This window comes from Pararge aegeria, chromosome 21 (genome assembly GCF_905163445.1).
Source record: "Pararge aegeria chromosome 21, ilParAegt1.1, whole genome shotgun sequence".
Lineage (NCBI taxonomy): Eukaryota > Metazoa > Arthropoda > Insecta > Lepidoptera > Nymphalidae > Pararge > Pararge aegeria.
Window position 1 is genome coordinate 8,568,396 of NC_053200.1, and position 18,604 is coordinate 8,586,999.

Sequence of the window (18,604 nt, forward strand, 5' to 3'; positions counted from 1 at the left end):
TCTTAGCGTAATTATAATTCCACGGTGTAGTATCAGAAATTATCTCAAACTATTGTTCGTAAATAGCCAAAACGTCATATATACAAATTGTAGTTTCCGAACTAAACATTATTTTAAGCTAAAATGAAAAGCATAATCGGCTACTTTTCAAGTTTGAGCCAAACGAAGATCAGTTTTATTTTGATCACTACCGGAAATCCAATGCTTTTCCAATTCTGTAATAAATGTTTCAATCAAAATAAATAAAAGCCTCCTAATTATTGGATTACTTTAGAATTTGTTCTATTCTTTAAAATTATAACTGCGAAAGTTTGTTTGTTTGTTTTTTTCGTTTGTCCTTCCTCCACGCCCTAACTAAACAGCCAACCGATTTAATTTCTGGCATAGAGTAAGTTGAAAGGTCCAAGGGCCTTTTGGTCCTGGAAAAATATCAAATTCTTAACGGTTGTTTACGAGAAAATTCGTATTTTTACACCAAATATCTTTGTCTTTGTCCTAACAAAACAACCAAACTACGCGCTACTATTCCAAGCGGGTAAAACCGCGGGTGCAGCTAGTATTATATAAATACGAAACTGTGTGTGTTTCTTCGGGGCCTATGCTTGATTTTGCACATTTATTTTTATTCTTTATTCCACTAAAAGTTAGCCCTTAACTGCAATCTCACCTTATGCAGTCTAAGATGGTAGCAAGCTTTCCTGATAGGGAGTACTACTACTGTACTAAGCTTTGAATTAAGAACATACAGAATCCTCATTCAGCCATTATTGTATGCAGTGCAGTGTCAAAAAACAGTGAAAATGCCCCGCGCGAGTCTCACTTTACACCCGCGGAATGTTTCTAGCTCACAAACTTTTTCCCATTTTCATATTTTATCGTGAACGTTTTGAACGTTAGAGGTAAAATAATTACTATCATCTGCTAAATGGTATGAAGTAACCAGCCGTTTGTTCGAGAAACTATCCCAAAGTGGAGTGGTTTTTGATGCTAAAATATTAGTCTTATACATGGTTTCCATATGTTCTTAATTATGTGGTTCCAAACAACCTAAATGATACTTTGATTATGTTACCAAACAACAACATAACAATTACCGAATTGTAATGGTTAATGAACTACGCGCCTTCTACGAACGTCCCTTAAGACAGATCAGCACATTTGGGTCTGGCCATTGGCCAATCTCTACGACCCTGGAAATAAAATTGATTAAATATTGGAATATACGTACAACTTACCTGTTTTGTAATATAGTAAGTAAGTTACACTGATTAAGTTTGTTGATATGCGGCCTAAAGTTTAGGGTAGGTTTAGGGTTTAGAAGGGTTTAGGCCCTAAACCCTTCTCATTGTGGGACTGGTGCCCTGTAGTGGGCCGGGAATGGGTTGATATGATGATGATGTTGCTATGATTATAATAACTGATAGGTAAGTTGCTGCTTAAAACATACATAATTTATATATATATATATATATATATATATATTAATCCCTACTGGCCGATTGGCGCAGTGGGCAGCGACCCTGCTTTCAGAGCCAAGGCCGTGGGTTCGATTCCCACAACTGGACAATGTTTGTGTGATGAACATGAATGTTTTTCAGTGTCTGGGTGTTTATCTATATATAATAAGTATTTATGTATATTATTCATATTATAATTATTCATCAGTCATCTTAGTACCCATAACACAAGCTATGCTTACTTTGGGGCTGGATGGCGATATGTGTATTGTCGTAGTATATTTATTATTTATTTATTTACTAATATTATAAATGTCAATGAAAGTTTGTTTATTACGCTTTCACGCAAAAACTAGTTAACCAATCCTCATGAAACTTTGTACACATATTCTTGGAAGCGCTACAAGTAATATAGGATACTTTTTATCCCAAAATTCAGCTCGGTTCCTTTGGGAGAGGGGATGAAAGTACTTGAAGATTTTACACCATGACTCCGACAAATTACAACCGATTTAAATAACTATTTTGTACTATGTGTTTAATTTTGCCCTAACTGTGGTTAGAGATAAAGAACAGAACTCCTCAGCGGACAGCAGCAAACCCCTCATTTAAGGCTTAGCGATACTGAATACTTTAATTATTTTTAGAACTGCAGCTAAATTAATTGACACATGAAAAACAACTTACCACAAATGTTGGAACTCCAAATATATTTAAAATTTGAGAATTTGAAGCCACTAATTATTTAGACCTGATATAGTGATTCTGACATACAAACGTATAGAAAACGAAGGGGGAGACTAAATAAAAATTCTATGTCGTACTCGTACCGACTAAAACCCCACGGTGTTTCAACGCTTCCGCACACATCTGCGACCCAGCTAGCGGCGCCCGCAGTTGCAGATCCTCCTCTGGGACTAAAAAGCCCCCCAGGAACACAGAAATCTTACATCCCTAGGACTTAAATCCAACGGGTGTCGGATTTCCCGCAACTATCACTTAGAGGTCCTCATCAAGGGGCAAGCGGCATTCGTGAGACTCCAATTCGCCTTCGACGTATTGGTTGAGATTCCACGTCGTCCTGTCTCATCCGCCACCTCCTTGTGCAACATTCCTCGCAGAAGAACAACTTGACCTGAATTAACTAGAACACCTCGCTTCGCCCTCTCAATTTAATAAATATAACATTTATATAACTAATAAAATAAGAAGGATTTTAATTGCAGTAATATTAATAGACCTTAGTTACCGCAGTCATATAAAATTTCCATAACATTAGAATTAGAACATAAATAGCTTCACGAGTAATAAGATAAATGATCTATGTAAATAATATCCACAATGCGTAATGACATAGTAATATTTATATAGGTAGTCAATAAGTTATATACATTTTATTGCCTATCATAAAATATTTCGGATCTATTTATACAGCGTTACCAACTCAAAATTTGGTACGTGACTTATTCGTGGCACGAAAGCAATATTGATTTAAACGTGTTACATTTATTTACACAAAGTTTAAAAAAGGTTACAGGTGATATTTATTATTGCTAGCTACCAGTGGCGTGCACTGCGTTTCTTACCAGGGTATGCATACAGCGGGGAAATTGCATAAAACGGCCAGAATCCTCCTCATACTCCTACGAGTTATATATAAATTTTAGGGTACGCAGTGCTTTTGTGCATGTACGAAGTGCGCGACACTGCTAGCTACCCGTCACTACACAAGCCTCTCTCTCTTCAAGCTGTCCTGATCCCCTCCTCGCTAGCGCGGGAGCCTAACAATCGGTTTGGGTGGCTGGTAGACGTCCGGGAGGTTAACAACGATGTTCTCCCGGCGTCTAACAAAGCCAACAAGCGGGACATGCCGTGGTGGTTTTTAGTTAAAGCATACCCCGTTTACGCTAAAAAAAAGGGTGATATTAAATGCTACCGCCACCAGCTTTTTTTCGAAATTCGCTTACAGCCACTTGGCTTTGACATGTCCACTGGTGTCTTGGGCGGAGACCTAACCTACTGTTAATATGCTTTTAGTATCTAGGTTATGACGTGAGGAAAGCTGGTGTTTAATGCAATAGATGTCATTCTTCTTTTTCGCTGTGCTGTTGTTATAGGTCCTAAGCTTCTTCTAAAACGATGCTATCCGAGCTCTAAAAATAAAATAAAAGTCGGGCACTATTTTAAACTGCGTTAAAGTTTAAAAAAAAAGGATGTTGTAACAACCAAAGGCTACAATTCATTCCCAAATATACCGTTGGATGGCGTTAGTAGTCCATAATAGATTTTAACAACTCCAAATGCATAAGAGGTGGAGACTGTGAGAACCAATTGGCTACTTTTAGTTTCTAAATATATCGCTGGATGGCGTTAGTAGTTGTTGATAGATTTTAAGATCGCGCCATCGACTGTACAACTCCAAATGTATAAGACTTTGTCTAACATTTAGTTTGTCATCGGATCACAAAATCAGAAATTGCATTGAAGGCGCTTCGGCTCTCAGCTGAACACCCTCGATCCTATCTGATAAGTACGGTTCTGTTAGTGCACATTGTGCCACACGCGATTGCCTAACTACACCGCTCTCTCTGTACTTCTTTCTCTCTCTTGCCACGTGTACTCTCACTGTAACAAATAAAGTTATCTTCGTGAAACCACCGCTGTTTTCCTAAGTCTGAAACCCCGCAAGTACTACTACAATTTCTTTTTTTCAATTCCAAAGATGCAGCGTTTAAAAACCTAGTTTTTAGCAATTCGGTACTTAATACTCAACTAAATTCACCTATTTTGCTGTCCTTCTCTTGATTTTTAGGTTTTAAAAACTATTTCGTGTTAAGAATCTCGTGGGTAACGACTTCTCTCTTTTTCCGTTGACAACAGCCATCATTAAGATTACAGAAATCATATTAATTGAACTGCATATCAAATAATGTTACCTCACAATGGGACAATTAGCAGCAATAACGTTAGATTTGAACGTGTAAAGTGAACAATGCTTTTTAATACGTCTATTGTAAAGTGCGCCAATGCCGCTACAAAATCTATATCTATTATTATTATTATTATTATTATTAATCCTTTAAATTAAAAATATACTTACTATATACTTACTTACTTACAAAAATGGTTACCATGCTACATCAAATGTACGATTACGTAGGATAAAAAAATAGAACTAAGCATATTATATTTTTGTTACTAACTACGTAACGCACTCTTAGATTTCAATACAATAAAAGAAAATATATATTTTTTTTTAAATATGAGCCCGTAATTCGGTAGTTTGTCTTTAGTCATTTTATTATTCGTACCGGTTGAAATTCATAGTATGCGGATTTTTATTAGCAAAACAAAATAAATAATGAAGAAATAAATAAATAAATAAATACACTACGACAATACACACATCGCCATCTAGTCCGTAAAGTAAGCGTAGCTTGAGTTATGGGTACAAAGATCACTGATGAATAATTTTATGAATAATATATATAAATACCTATAATATATCACACCCAGACACTGAAAAACATTAATGTTCATTACAAAAACATTTTCCATTTCTGGGAATCGAACCCACGGCCTTGGACTCAGAAAGCAGGGTCGCTGCCCACTGCGCCAATCCGCCGTTAAAATAAAATTATGAGATTTATTACCAATCAATCAACTGTTTAAAATTTTATAATGAGACCATTTATTATCATCATCTACCCCAGGTACAACTTAGATATAAGCTATTTCGGCTTACTTTTAAATAACATTCCAAAGAAATTTGCATCAAATTAATAGGTATTATATAATTACTTTATTCTTTAAACGTTACTAGAGATATCTAGGATGGAGGATGGAGGATGGACGATACTCCAAAACACCCTGTACCCAGTGTTTTTATGTAAAACTAGCGCACCCAGCCTGCTTCGCCAACAATTAACAACAGTAAACTCGCCCCTTAAACAATAAACTTTCATCATTCAATTTTTAATTTAAGTCTCATAATATTTTAAATCATTTATTTCTCTCCGTATTCATTCTCTTCTATTCTCTTCTCGAGCGGATGAAGATCATTATCTACACCCATGTACACCCAACCATAGAATATCATAATAGTAAATAAAAGCTTGATTTGAGAGTTTGACAGTTCAAAAATAAGAGTACTCCGATCGTCACCAAACTTTACAGGATTACTCGCCAGGTCAATCCGGAGATTCCCTGAAAGTTTCATTGAAATCGGTCCAGCCGTTTCGGAGCCACACATTTTCTCTTTTATATAAAAGTAGATATATTATAGATTTTCGTTACTATTGTCTGTACCTATTAGGCTATTTCTATGATACGTGTATATTGAGACATGCAATGGGTAGAAAAAAATATCTCGTGGCGTACATTTCCGCCATGCTAAGCGCCTGTTTTTTCCATAACCAATAATGTTTTATCCAGGAAGCACTTTTGTTGTAAAGAACCAAATTTTGGACAAATCGGTCACACAAAAGTTGTATACAGAAAACTGTTTTTTTTTTTGTTCCGCGTTACGGTGACACGTATTAAGCAGTGGAGTTCACTCGTGCGTTCATTTGTCTATTGTTGTCACATTAATTCAAACAATACCCAATTAATTTGATAACATACTGCGTGACTCGTCTGATCTAACTAAGCATGATGAAGATAGTAGTATGAAAAGCCATTAAGCTCAAAAGCCACAGTGGTACTGATTCATTAATATGACCGTTTTTTCCACCTCCTATGATAATTCATAAGAGGAAGAAAAAACGGAAACCGGATTTCAGATTCTTGCGGTGCGTATGATAAACAAGCAAAGCGCTTCGTATGTTCTCGTAAATCCATCAAGGTTGAAAGAAAAAAAATCTTTAATTTAAGTAGTAGTAGAGATTTTTGGCCGAGCTCGTACGAGGAAGTACTACCACCATGCTTAATTCTGCCGCTAAGCAGCATTGTTGCAGTGTTGTGTTCCGGTCTGTGGGGCGTCAACACCTACGCCTTATGTTGATAGACACAGGACGGAATGTTGCAGGATATGCCCTGCTAAATTTTTTATTACTTAACCATGCTCTATGTATTTTACCCCGTCACTTCCACTACTTGCGCATTTAATACAAAGGCTCAAATAATAAAAATCATAATAAATAGCGCCAGCCATACGTTTGACATAAAGCGAGAGCCAGACTGCCGCGTCCTCTGCGGCGTTAAAGTTAGCGTCCTGCGAGCGACCAATCACGAAACTTGCTCGAACGCGCTTCTTGTGATTGGCCGCACTTTGAATGCAATCTTGAACGCTATTAAGGACGCAGATTGGCATTGCCTTAATTTCCATAACCTAATAAAAGATTCCGCTGATCATTATGCCCTGGCAAAGCGTGCATGCACGTGAAAAAATTAATATGCCACGTCACCTAAACCGGATCAATTTTACTTTTGACTAAACTTTGACTGTATATTATGCTGTAATATGAGATAAGAGGTTATGTATGTTGGTTGGCCCAAGCCATTCTTCTTAACTTGTTGTTCTTTAGCAGGTTGCCTGGTAGAGATCGCTTTTAAGCGATAAGGACCCTTATTGCACCTGTTCTTTATTTATTTTGTGTTTTTTTTTAATTCTATTACTTTGTATTTGGTGAACAATAAAGTGTATTGTGATTTGCTTTGATTCGATTTTGATTTGGTCTGTTACCATTTTGATGAACTTACTGAGTTTGTTTGAATAATGTTTCTGGCATTATAAAGCTACTTTTATAATAAAGCAGTTTAAAATATATTTTTATTATTAAAATAAGTAGGTATATTAAAATGTTTTTATTTAACACTTGTTTTGGGGAATAATTTAATAAAATGTTTCGATATTGACCGCCAAGCCATTTCGGGAACATTTTTGCACGGATTTCAATCAAAACTGACCGCGAAAATAGAATTGTATCTATTCAGCTTGTACTGAACATTTACAACAATAATCCGACCGCGGAACGAATGCACTCCTTATTTCTGCCATTTGGTCATTTAAAACTATAATATTAAATAAGTGACATAACAGCGTAGTGGGAATGAAATAAAAAAACTACTATCTCATTTAGTTAACATTAAATTTAGGGCAAAATTGAAAAAAAAAACAAGTAGATGTTGTTGATAAAATGAAACAATTCTTAATTTTATTAAAAATCAAGGAAGCCTAGTTTATAAACACTTTTGAAACGTCAAGTGAGTCTGTTTGGGACTCCACCACCGTTTTGGACGGCAGAGTCTACCGAGAAGAACCGCCAAGAAACTCCGCGTGATTCGTGTAAAGGGGGAAAAAAAAATTTACACCGCTTAATGTTACAGCGTCCATTCCAACTAGGTCTAAGTCTATCTTTTATGCTTTTCCTAGAAAACTTACAATGGAATAGAATAAAGTTTTTATTATTTATGATAACAATAAATTATTATGCAATTAATTAATAAAAGAAAAGAAAAGTTATGTAGAAAAATGTTAAGACGATTACTGCGCCCCAAAATCTACTATCAAGCACCGAAGCTATTTAAGGATTGAAAGATTGAAAGATGGGGCGATTACAATAGATCCTGAAGGGTCGAAGTGCATCCACTGAGGCGAGCCCCGCCTCTTGATAGATTGATAGACAGACATTGTTCTTTTTCTGTAACGTCATCTGTCTTGGAGATTATGTTATACGTGCAGCATCTTTGTCAACCCTCGGTTTCTAACGTCATTCAACCATGGAATCGGAGGAGTAATAACTCATGAAACTTAGTCCATTGATGTGTCATTGCTTGGTACAGGCCTCTTTTCTCTTAGGGTTATTGAGGGTTGGTAAGTTAAAATTACAAAAATATATAAGCGATCTTGAATAGGAGAGACACTTTACCAGACTCTCCGAGGAAAAAATACTAGCTCAACATCTGTGATCAGCACTAAAAAAGCATTAATGATCATCATTTCAACCAATTGACGTCCACTGCTGGACATAGATCTTTTATAGGGAGTTCCACAATCCACGGTCCTGGGCCGCTTGCGTACAGTGGTTCCCGGCGACTCGCCTGATATCATCTGTCCACCTCGTTGGGGGCCGACCTACGCTGCGTTTACCGGCGCGGGGTCGCCATTCCAGCACCTTAAAACCCTAAAGTACATCGGTTTGCAAAAGCAAAAAAAGCATTGGTTACCCTTAATATTTTTTTTCATTCAGTAGGCCTGGTAGTAGGCTAAAAATATAACGGCTCGAACTAATAAGTAATTAGTTCGAACCATAGAAAATAGAAAATAGAACCTACCTACCTATAGAATAACCCTTGCCTATGGCTTGAACTAATTACTTATTAGTTCGAGCCATAGACAAGCGTTGCAATTGCCTTACAGTTTGTGAACGAACTTTGCACACTTTTATGAGATCGAGTCTTTCGTGCTGAATTTTACCGCATTATCAATAATCTTCTGTTTCAATAACGGTAATAACTAGAAATCATATTGTTTGCATAGACTATCGATAGTACCTAACGAGGGCTTCAATTTACAAATTTCACAGATGTTAGACTTTGAAATAAGATCAAATATTTAGTGTCTACCAATTAATAGCTCTATCTGCAAAATCCTTTTTTTTTAAAGCAAACTTAACTGCGAATAAAATATATTTTCTGAGGAAATTTGATGACTCATCTTCTTCTTCTGCTCCAGGGCCTATCTCCGTTCTTCATTGGCCTTAATGACCTATATCGTGCAGCTAATGCGGATACCCCCTGGGTCACACCAGCCAGCCAAGTTCACTCTACAAATTTCAGCAGCCACTTCTAAGCAAAGGAAATTTTGTAAAACAATAACCAAAAATAGAATAAGAAAACCGACCCGGGAAGGCCTTAAAGTACACTCTTACGCCAGGGAAACACTGAAGATTGGATTAAAGTGATGTTTGACCCTTAGAATATATTTTAAAGAGAGCAAACTCAATTAAAAACCTTGTGACAAAATTGCTTTTTTCGCAGCTCATTCACAAATTACGGCCCGTGTCAATGGAATTCTAGCTAATTCATAAATGAAATTTCGCAATTTTCATCTTGACCGACTTTACAAAAAAATTAGGACGTGCATGGACGTGATGTCTGCGTAATTCATTTTATTGATTAAAACACGTAGTCAAAAAAAAATCAAATTTGCCCAACTGTTTAGGGCACTTATTCATCTATGATACCCCAAGGCGAGCTATAGGAAGGTCGCGAATAAGAATGAACGTAACACTCAATTTCAGTATCTAAATAAACGAAGTTCAGCGGGGCAACATATTCTAAGCGAGATTAATGACAAATTAAAAAGTAACAACAACCAGCTGATAGCCAGTTGTCGAGTAGAAGCCGACAAAAACAGACGCAGCTCTACTACTTGACTGCCAATATTCAACCGCACGCGCAACTTTGCGGTCGCGACAATTACATTAAATATTTCGCTTATTATTTTATAGAAGATAGACGGAGAGAGATTTTTCGCATAAGACGAACGAAAAAAACATTTTTGGTTTTCGCGTAGTATGTTAAAAACAAATGCACAGTACATTGGCAAACGATAATCAAAATGACGTTACGGGTCGAAGTGCCCGAAAAAATTTCGAATATAGATTCAATCAAATCGTATGAGAAAGAAATAAATAAACCTGAAAAAAAAATCAGTGGCAGATTGAAGGAGTTTATTAAAAAAACATGGGCTCTGAAATCGAAAGTGACAGTGGAACCGTACGTTATATGTTATGTGCTACCGAGTGTGTTAGCGGGATTAGCAGTACAGAATTTGTGTTTAGAAAAATCATGCCTAGTAAATTTGAAATACGACGAACAGACCTGCAGACATATAATGCAAGGTCGCACACACAATTATACAGAGCAAGAGAAGAACGTTCAGAAGATGGTAGCGGGAATGACTGCATGGAGCTTCCCTTTACAGACAGCCCTGCCTGGAATATTAACTCTTTTTTTGGGTGCCTGGAGCGATCGGACTGGCAACAGAAAGAACTTCATGGTGCTCCCCATATTAGGGAAATTAATATCAGTTTTTGGCATAATCCTGAGCACAGTATTTTTTCTTCAGGTTGGATTAAACGAAACGGCTTTGATCGAGGGCCTCCCTCCAGCATTGGCCGGTGGTCGTGTTTCTATGACAATGGCGGTATACAGTTATGTCACAGATATCACAAGTGATTCTGAACGGACTTTCCGTTTAGGGATTATTACAGCTATATTGACACTCAGTAGGCCAATTGGTCTTGCTCTTAGTGGAATTATGACAAATCGTTTCGGTTATTACGGTGTTTTTACTGTAGCGTGTATATTCTACTTGACTGGCTTTGTGTACATTGTTCTGAGACTCAAGGAAAAGAAGAAGAAGAAAATCGAAAACGAAAAGCCCGAAACGGTGTTCTCCATGTTTTCGGCGAAGGATTTCGCGGCAACTGTGAATGTAGCTTTCAAACCCCGTGAAGGTTCACGGCGTTTGCAAATCATATTGGTTATGATTGCATACATGTTCATCGTGGGACCTGTGTTAGGTAACAAAAGTTTAATTATTTTTCTTACTAACGTAATATTTCTAAACTGTACTAAATTTATAGGAATAAACGTAATACAACCCCAATGTTCCTTGTGGAGAATATCAATAAGAATCATTGACAATATCAATTTATCAATTTAAATGTTCCTGTATGAACCTATACAATGTATTCATAAACCCTATAATGTTTTTCATAATCAAAATTCACCGTGTGTGATAAATTATTGTTGTCGTAAAAGCACACCACATGCGCTCGCATCGCTTGATTTTATTTACATTTTATGGCCGAATGTAAATTTTCCTTTTTTCTCGATATTGCTGTGCTATAAACCTGCAACAATCTTAAGCCATAATATCAATCGAAACAGTGCCAATTTCAAATGTCTATGTTTAGAATAAACCTTTTGCTTAAGTCAATTGTGTATATTTGGCGATTCTCACGCCCCACGGGAAATATAAAATACTTTAAAAATTAAATTTATCATCCTCAACCCATTAACGGCACATTATAGGGCACGGGATAAGAAGGGTGTAGGCGTTAGTAGGAAAGCGGTGATAGCTTAGTGCTCGCTTTCAATTTTTGGGTGCCAAGTTCGAATCCCAGCTATTATAAGTTACGTGCGTTTTAAGCAATTAAAATATCACTTGGTTCAACGGTGAAGGAAAACATCGTGAGGAAACCTACATGCCTGAGTGTTCTCAATCCGCAGTGGGCCAGCGTGGTGGACTACGGCCTAATCCCTTCTGTGGGAGAAGACACGTGCCCTGAAGTAGGCCGGTAATGCATTGATATGATGAAGGTCATAGTACACCACTCTGGCCTGAGGTAACTCGCCTTTAAGAACATTATATGGAGAACTATAAACTATATGGCAAGTACATTCCCTAAGATGTTTTCCTATACGACTAGGTCTAAGCAAGTGATATTTAATGGCAAATAACTCGAAAAAAAATTCTCGCGTTTTCCGGGGATGGCATTGCATGGAACTCCTGAAAAGGACGTTGAATTTTTAAGATTCAATAAGGTCTAATAAAAGTTTCTAAAACAGTCATCAGCCCTTTTGTAAACTTACAAAAGCTACGTAATCACTTTAGAGACTTGACTCTTTATAAAACAGGAAAAGAAAACAATTGTTTATGATACTTTTATTCACGATCATTCAACTCTTATTCCATCTTCTTCAGTTTCCACAGTAGGTACTTGTGTAAAATGGTGTCTTATTTTACGTCACAAAAATGCGCAGTTAGGATTTCAACGCCATAGATAACTTAACAACTATTAGTCTATTAATTAACATATTTGAATTCAGATAACGAGGATTTTTTTTAATGAGTAGCGTATATATATCTCAAGGATGGTCACATAATCTATGAATGGCTGGAAAAGTTTACTATAAATTTTATATGATATAAAATTTTCAAAATACTCCGTATCTAGTGACAATGATTTAAGTTTAAAAATGCTTAAAGGATTAGAAAAAAAATTTTATTTAAATACTATGGCTATGCTAAATTCTTCTAGTTCATTTAAAGTAAAAATGGTTAAATACTTAACTATCACTTGCGAGAATTGCAATAGTTTTCATTGTATTGAAGTTTTGCTAACCGTTTGAGAATTCCGTCCTCCACATCTCAAGCAGACTTAATTCTAAATTTCTAACATAATATATAATAAAAATCGTTTAAATTATATCTCCACCCAACAAACAGTTATGTCACTAAGCTTTACAATATAATATCATAATTGTATCGGGCAACTCTTTAAACGTTTCATCTATGTGAATTAAAGTTAAAAGATGGAGAGATTGTTGATTTAAAGCAATCTTTTGGCAAGAGGTTAAAAAGCTAACCTAAGCATTCGTTTTAAAATACATAACTTCGAAGTTCGTCTGCTTCATTGACATAAATTTTGTTAGTAGCAACCAGATAAAATCGGTAGATAGAGTGCCTTGCTAAGCAAACTGTTTGAATGTGTTTACCTTATACCTACATAATAATTTTATCTGAGGTTCATAGTTCATAGTACAGTTATTATTTTTAAGTAAGCATTATATTTGGATACACTGTAGACTGATCACGAAGATTAAAAGATATTTTAATCTCAGACCCAAAACGAGGAGTGTCATTAACTCGATTTATTTGTCTGTCTGTGTTAATGATGCACTAAAATAGAATCCATTTCATCAAAATATACTTGTCCTTAAATAAACAAATTTTTGGGATGGTAGCCCCAAAATACTTTTTTAAACTGTTTCCGTGTTCAATCATACATACAAACTTTGATGAACTAAGCGCGTTGTGTTGACATAAAGACAGCTGACAATAGGTAGAAGACTGCTACATAATGTGAGTCATGCTTTATTTACACTCGATATAATCACAATAATACACGTAATAATTAGTAAGCTATTGCTGGAGAATATAGCGTGGTAGAGGTCTTTACCCAAAGGACAAAACGGAAACCCTATTAAGTCTCCGCTGTCCGCCAATCTGTCAGTCTGTATGTCCGTCTGTCACCAGGCTAAAATTTTCACAGATGACGTACTTTCGTGGCCGCTTTAAAAACAGAATAAAATAAATATTTAAGTGGGCCCCATAAAAAACGTGATTTTTTATTCGATACAGATAACGGCAATAGATAGATGCTTGAAATACTTACAGAATATTTGGTTATATACTATGCACTTTTTATTTAAATATACAACAGACATGATTTTTTTGCCGTTTTTTAGATGGTACAGAGCCCTTCGTCCGTGAGTCCAACTCGCACTTGGCCGAATTTGGAAATCGGCGGTAATTGACACCCTTGCGTCGGAGAGTACGTTAAGATTTCGGTCTTGCGCTTGATCTCTTACCGGTTGTGTTTGAGCTGCCGTCCCATCAGACTATAAAAGTGAGGGAATAGAGAGTTCACCTATATTTGAGCACACACTTGGACACTATAATATCTGGCCCGTAGTTAAAAAATCGTTCTGGAGATTGACCACCGTGGTCAGGGAAAACGTTTTATACCTTTTGTTTTAAATCCTGCGGGATCCGCTAATATTACCGCCATAAAAAGTACATATCCTTTAACAAGATCGGTGCGTTTAGGCGTTAAGCCGATCATACGCAGCAAAACATTCAAATAATCAAACACATACGACTCCGTCCGCATTCAAATATTAGTAAAGATTATTAACATAAAACTTTATGGTGTGAATAACGTAACATTTAAATGTTATACCTAATAATATCAGTAAAAATTAACATAAATAACTAGTATTTAAACCTTAAAATAGATATTATTTTTATGTTTTGTTAAAAAAGCTTTACGTGAATAATCTACTGGTATTATCTACGAGTAATATATTTATTATGAAGTTTAACTGTAGGCGCCTACCGCTGGATAGATAAGATACCGAATGTTTATGTGGGGCATTGCTGGTTGGACGACGGACGTTGGGGTTCCTAGGTGCTGGAATGGCGACCCCGCACAGGTAAACGCAGCGTTGGTCGGCCCCAACGAGGTGCACAGACGACATCAAACGAGTCGCTGGGAGCCGCTGGAAACAAGCGGCTCCGGACCGTGGATTTTGGAACTCCCTCCAAAAGACCTATGTCCAGCAGTGGACTTCAATCGGTTGAAGTGATGAGGATGATTGCTGGTTAGGGCAAAATCCTTATAATTCTGTTCTGTTTATTAACCACAAATAAAGATCATGAAATAATATTACTACCGACTATCTTAGGATACATAAAGATACACCGGTTAACAATAAATCAATGCAATGGTTTGGCAAACAATTTAATTTTCAATCTTTAGTTGTAGGTTAGTAAGTACAATAGCATGTTGAAGTTTGCTTTGAATTATCTTTTATCCAATTCTATTTAAACAACGTTCCGAAATGCTCCGAAAGGCAATTTCATAACTTTTTATTGTTAAGGCAATTTCACACATAAGTACCTTACTTTTTTAATAATTGACAATCAGATTTATTAGTCTCGTGCTTTTTCCCACTTGTAACTACTGTACACCTATTCCCTTATAAATGCTGCGTGACAAAAGGACAAATATTGTGATATTATATTGTTCCTTGGTATTCAAACCAAGAAATAAAACGAACAAACAAACCAGAATACCGTTTCCGGTGATTAAAAAAAATGAGTGCGGTATGGACAGATGTAACTCAGACAAAATAGGTCTGAGCTACATCTGTCCATATAAACTGACGAGATGGACGTGTCGTGTTCCCCCGTTTTCTCTACCAGATAAACTCAGCCGATTCAATTATTTTTGGCTTGGAAATTATAATAAAGATTACGTCTAGGTTTTTCTTTCTCTCTTTCATGTTTTTTTTTTGTTATTTGTCTTTGAGTCCTCTGAACATGGCGGTAAAAAGATGGTAGCGTAGCCCTAACAGGTAGCGACCTGCTAGGGAGTATGGCTGTTATATTTAGCCCATACCCCTAATCGGTGTCTACGCGACATCGTACCGGAACGCTAAATCGCTTAGAGCCTTTTATTTGTCGGTAGGGTGATGAATAGCCACAGCCGAAACCTCTAACCGGACAAGACCAAAGAAAATCCGGAAATAATAAATTCCCAAATCTCCCCTGCCGGGAATCGAACTCAGGACCTCTGACTTAAAACCACAGCGCTCACCGCTGCACCAGGGAGGTTGACAAAAATAAAGCTGAAAATGAGCTTTGTTGTCAATACACAGTATAAGGCGGTTAAGTTTACGGCTTGTTTTTGCTACGTTTTTAAACCATGTTGAACGGAATTGTAGGTACTAGCGATAGACCATGTCAATAAAGGTGTATTATTATTAATAATAAACAATATTGCGCTAATGATATAAAGATAATGAAAAGCAGGTACCCTATTTTATTCTTCAGCCCGTAAGCTATCAAAATGCATTAACGTTTCGTAATAAGTTTTGCAGGCTCGCAATCTTACAGTCGTTATCAAATACCGAATTGCTGCGATATTAAAATAAAGTGGACCTTATGCAACAAGTATTAGAATAGCTCATCCTAGCAGCTCTACCCAGAGAAGTTTAGACAAATTTATACTTTAACACAACGGTGAAAAGTTCTGTTTTACTCTGTCGGTCAAAGGGTTTTGATACTCGAAAACGCCTTTATGATTGCGAGCATAAAAATCTTATCCCGAGGGTACTGTTGCAAAGTGAGAAGGACGAACCATAATACAAATTTTTCTCAGTTTTCTTTTTAGTAGTAATTTATTGACAATAACTGTGACAACACAAAGGCAACTATTATGTACTGCAGGTCAAATATTAAGACATTGATAACTCATAGGCCCTCAACGTGATCTATCTGCCTAGGTGCAAACACAAGTTGATAACGCATTTACCAATTCAAATCACGTAGTGTTGTAACTCATTATAATACTTGTTATAAACTGATATTATTTACGCTGTCTCATTGGTTTAGTAATAAGCGTATTCAATAGATTACTAGGTTCTGGGTTGGATTCCTGAATCCGGTAAAAAGATGTTAAAACGAGATTTTCTATTGAATTTCTCAAGTATCAGTGTTCGAAATTTGTAATTTCCATTCACGTGCCTCAAAGACCACGTCCAACGATTGATCTCTTCTGTCTCGTAGTTCCGTACTGATGTTATAAATGCGAAAGTGTCTGTTTCATTGTTTTGCTTGTTTGTATAGGTACCTGTTCCACTTAGCCGTTTAAACCAATCTTGACTAAATTTGCCACAGAATTAGTTAGGCATTCTGGATACGGACATAGGATATACAAAGAATAACTTAATTTCCTTTAAACTTCACACAATAATACGAAAAACTGTGTAATTCAAACTTCAAAATTTAAAATTTATTTAAAGTAGACTTTATTAGCACTTTTGGAACGTCAAGTCTTATGTTTTGCTATACATAGATAAAGCTACTGTAAGTATAATTTCTTTAAGTTTGGCACGAAGGGACTCGCGTGATCAAAGTGTTTACAAAGTGTAAATGAAAACCGAAATAATACTTTACAGGCTTTAGAGGTACCTATTTTTAAGTTCTGTCTCTGAGACTTATCTGTGAAACTTACTAGTTTTTAACTAAACCACACAACCATAGTTTTTACTGAAAGAAATCAGATACAGCCCTAACATCACATGCAAAATTAAAATCATGTGTAACTTTTGTAACTTTATAAGGTTTATTATTGAGTAGCGTAGGTGCTATGCACGTGTCGGTCTTTTATCTTCGATAGGGTTGTTATAAGTATGCATGGAAGAATAAATATGCTCCATTTGATTTAATATTATCAAAGGGTGATTCTTTATGAAATATACTCATCCATCCTTATTTCGTAATTCTGTTACACGTTGTATATCGATATCAAAGCTTTTTTCTGTAGAGTAAATATTTTTTCTATATCAGCAGCTCTGTCCTATAAAAAGATCTCATACGAAATTACACTATGAAAGCATGCAAAATAAACAAGCCAATTATATAAACGTAAGGGAATGTTTTTCGAGGAAACCCAATTTCGATTATACTCCGTTACTTTAATAATGAATTACACTAAAGCATTGTTTTTACCCTTCTCTGAGTGTGTCTCTACACTTAATTAAATCTAGTGAGATTGATAAAAATAAAAACTGTTGAGTTTAAATTTCAGAATTTAAATGAATACATTAATAATATAATTAAATACTTTTTACCTCGAGAAAATAATATGCACCTAAGGGATTTACAAATAATGTTGTAGCTGCTGAACCGATATTCGCAAAATTGAAACATACTGGGTTCTTACGATAGTAAAATATTGAACGTAATAATGTATTTCAACAGTCATTGCACGCTCAGTGCAATGAAGAAGTATTCGCTCATGTAAATAAAATAGGTTACTTATGGCAAGGTACCTACTAAAAATGTGAAACAACCCGCCTTGAAGCACCGCGTGTAGATACACGTCCTGTTCTGAAAAAAGCAAAAACAATAATTATTATAATTCTAGTCTAATTTGGAAGGAAACTAATCAGTTTGGAGTACGTCAGTTTTGATAAACCAATAATATATCATATTAGGAGCAGAATATGTAATGTAAAAAAACTGTAAATAATAAGTTACCTACCTATATCGTATCTTGAAAAGGGTTCTAATCGCGATGAAATATTTATGTTTTCTTAAAGTTCTGATTTTAAATTTTATTTAAATAAGTACCATGTACTACCTTCTCCGAAAAAATAAGAGTATAAAAAAAAAACACCGCTCGCTGCTTGGTCTCCCAGGTACCTAAATAAATTATAATTTGCATACTCAACCTTCCAGCTAACATTAACTTACCTAACCGACTCCGACTTTCCCACGTGAAATCGGTTTTTAAAATATCCTTTAATTTAGAAGTCGCGCGTTGTCTATCTGAGTGCCGAAACTTTCTAACAGTTAAAGATTAATCAATTTTCCAGACGGGCTGCCTGTAAAATTCACGACTTAATGTTCTTGTAATGAAAACACTTAATGTTCTTCAGAGATTTTCTTGTTTCCCATTCAAATTAAAAAAAAAACATCAAAACCGTTTTAAATTTTACCTAGATAATTTTATGGAGTAAAGTCACTAGCACTTGGAAGCGGTGATAGCCCAGTGGGTAGG

The 18,604-nt window shown here is 35.9% G+C and overlaps 1 protein-coding gene across 1 annotated transcript in view; it reads left to right on the top strand.

The window, feature by feature from the left end:
- The first annotated feature begins 9,806 nt into the window (after nucleotides 1-9,806).
- LOC120633177 (proton-coupled folate transporter-like) overlaps nucleotides 9,807-18,604 on the top strand; it is a 37,327-nt gene continuing 28,529 nt past the window's right edge. The window contains exon 1 of the mRNA XM_039903309.1: nucleotides 9,807-10,987. Within this exon, the coding sequence (XP_039759243.1) occupies nucleotides 10,021-10,987 (967 nt within the window). The 5' untranslated portion in view covers nucleotides 9,807-10,020. The remainder of the gene's footprint in view (nucleotides 10,988-18,604) is intronic.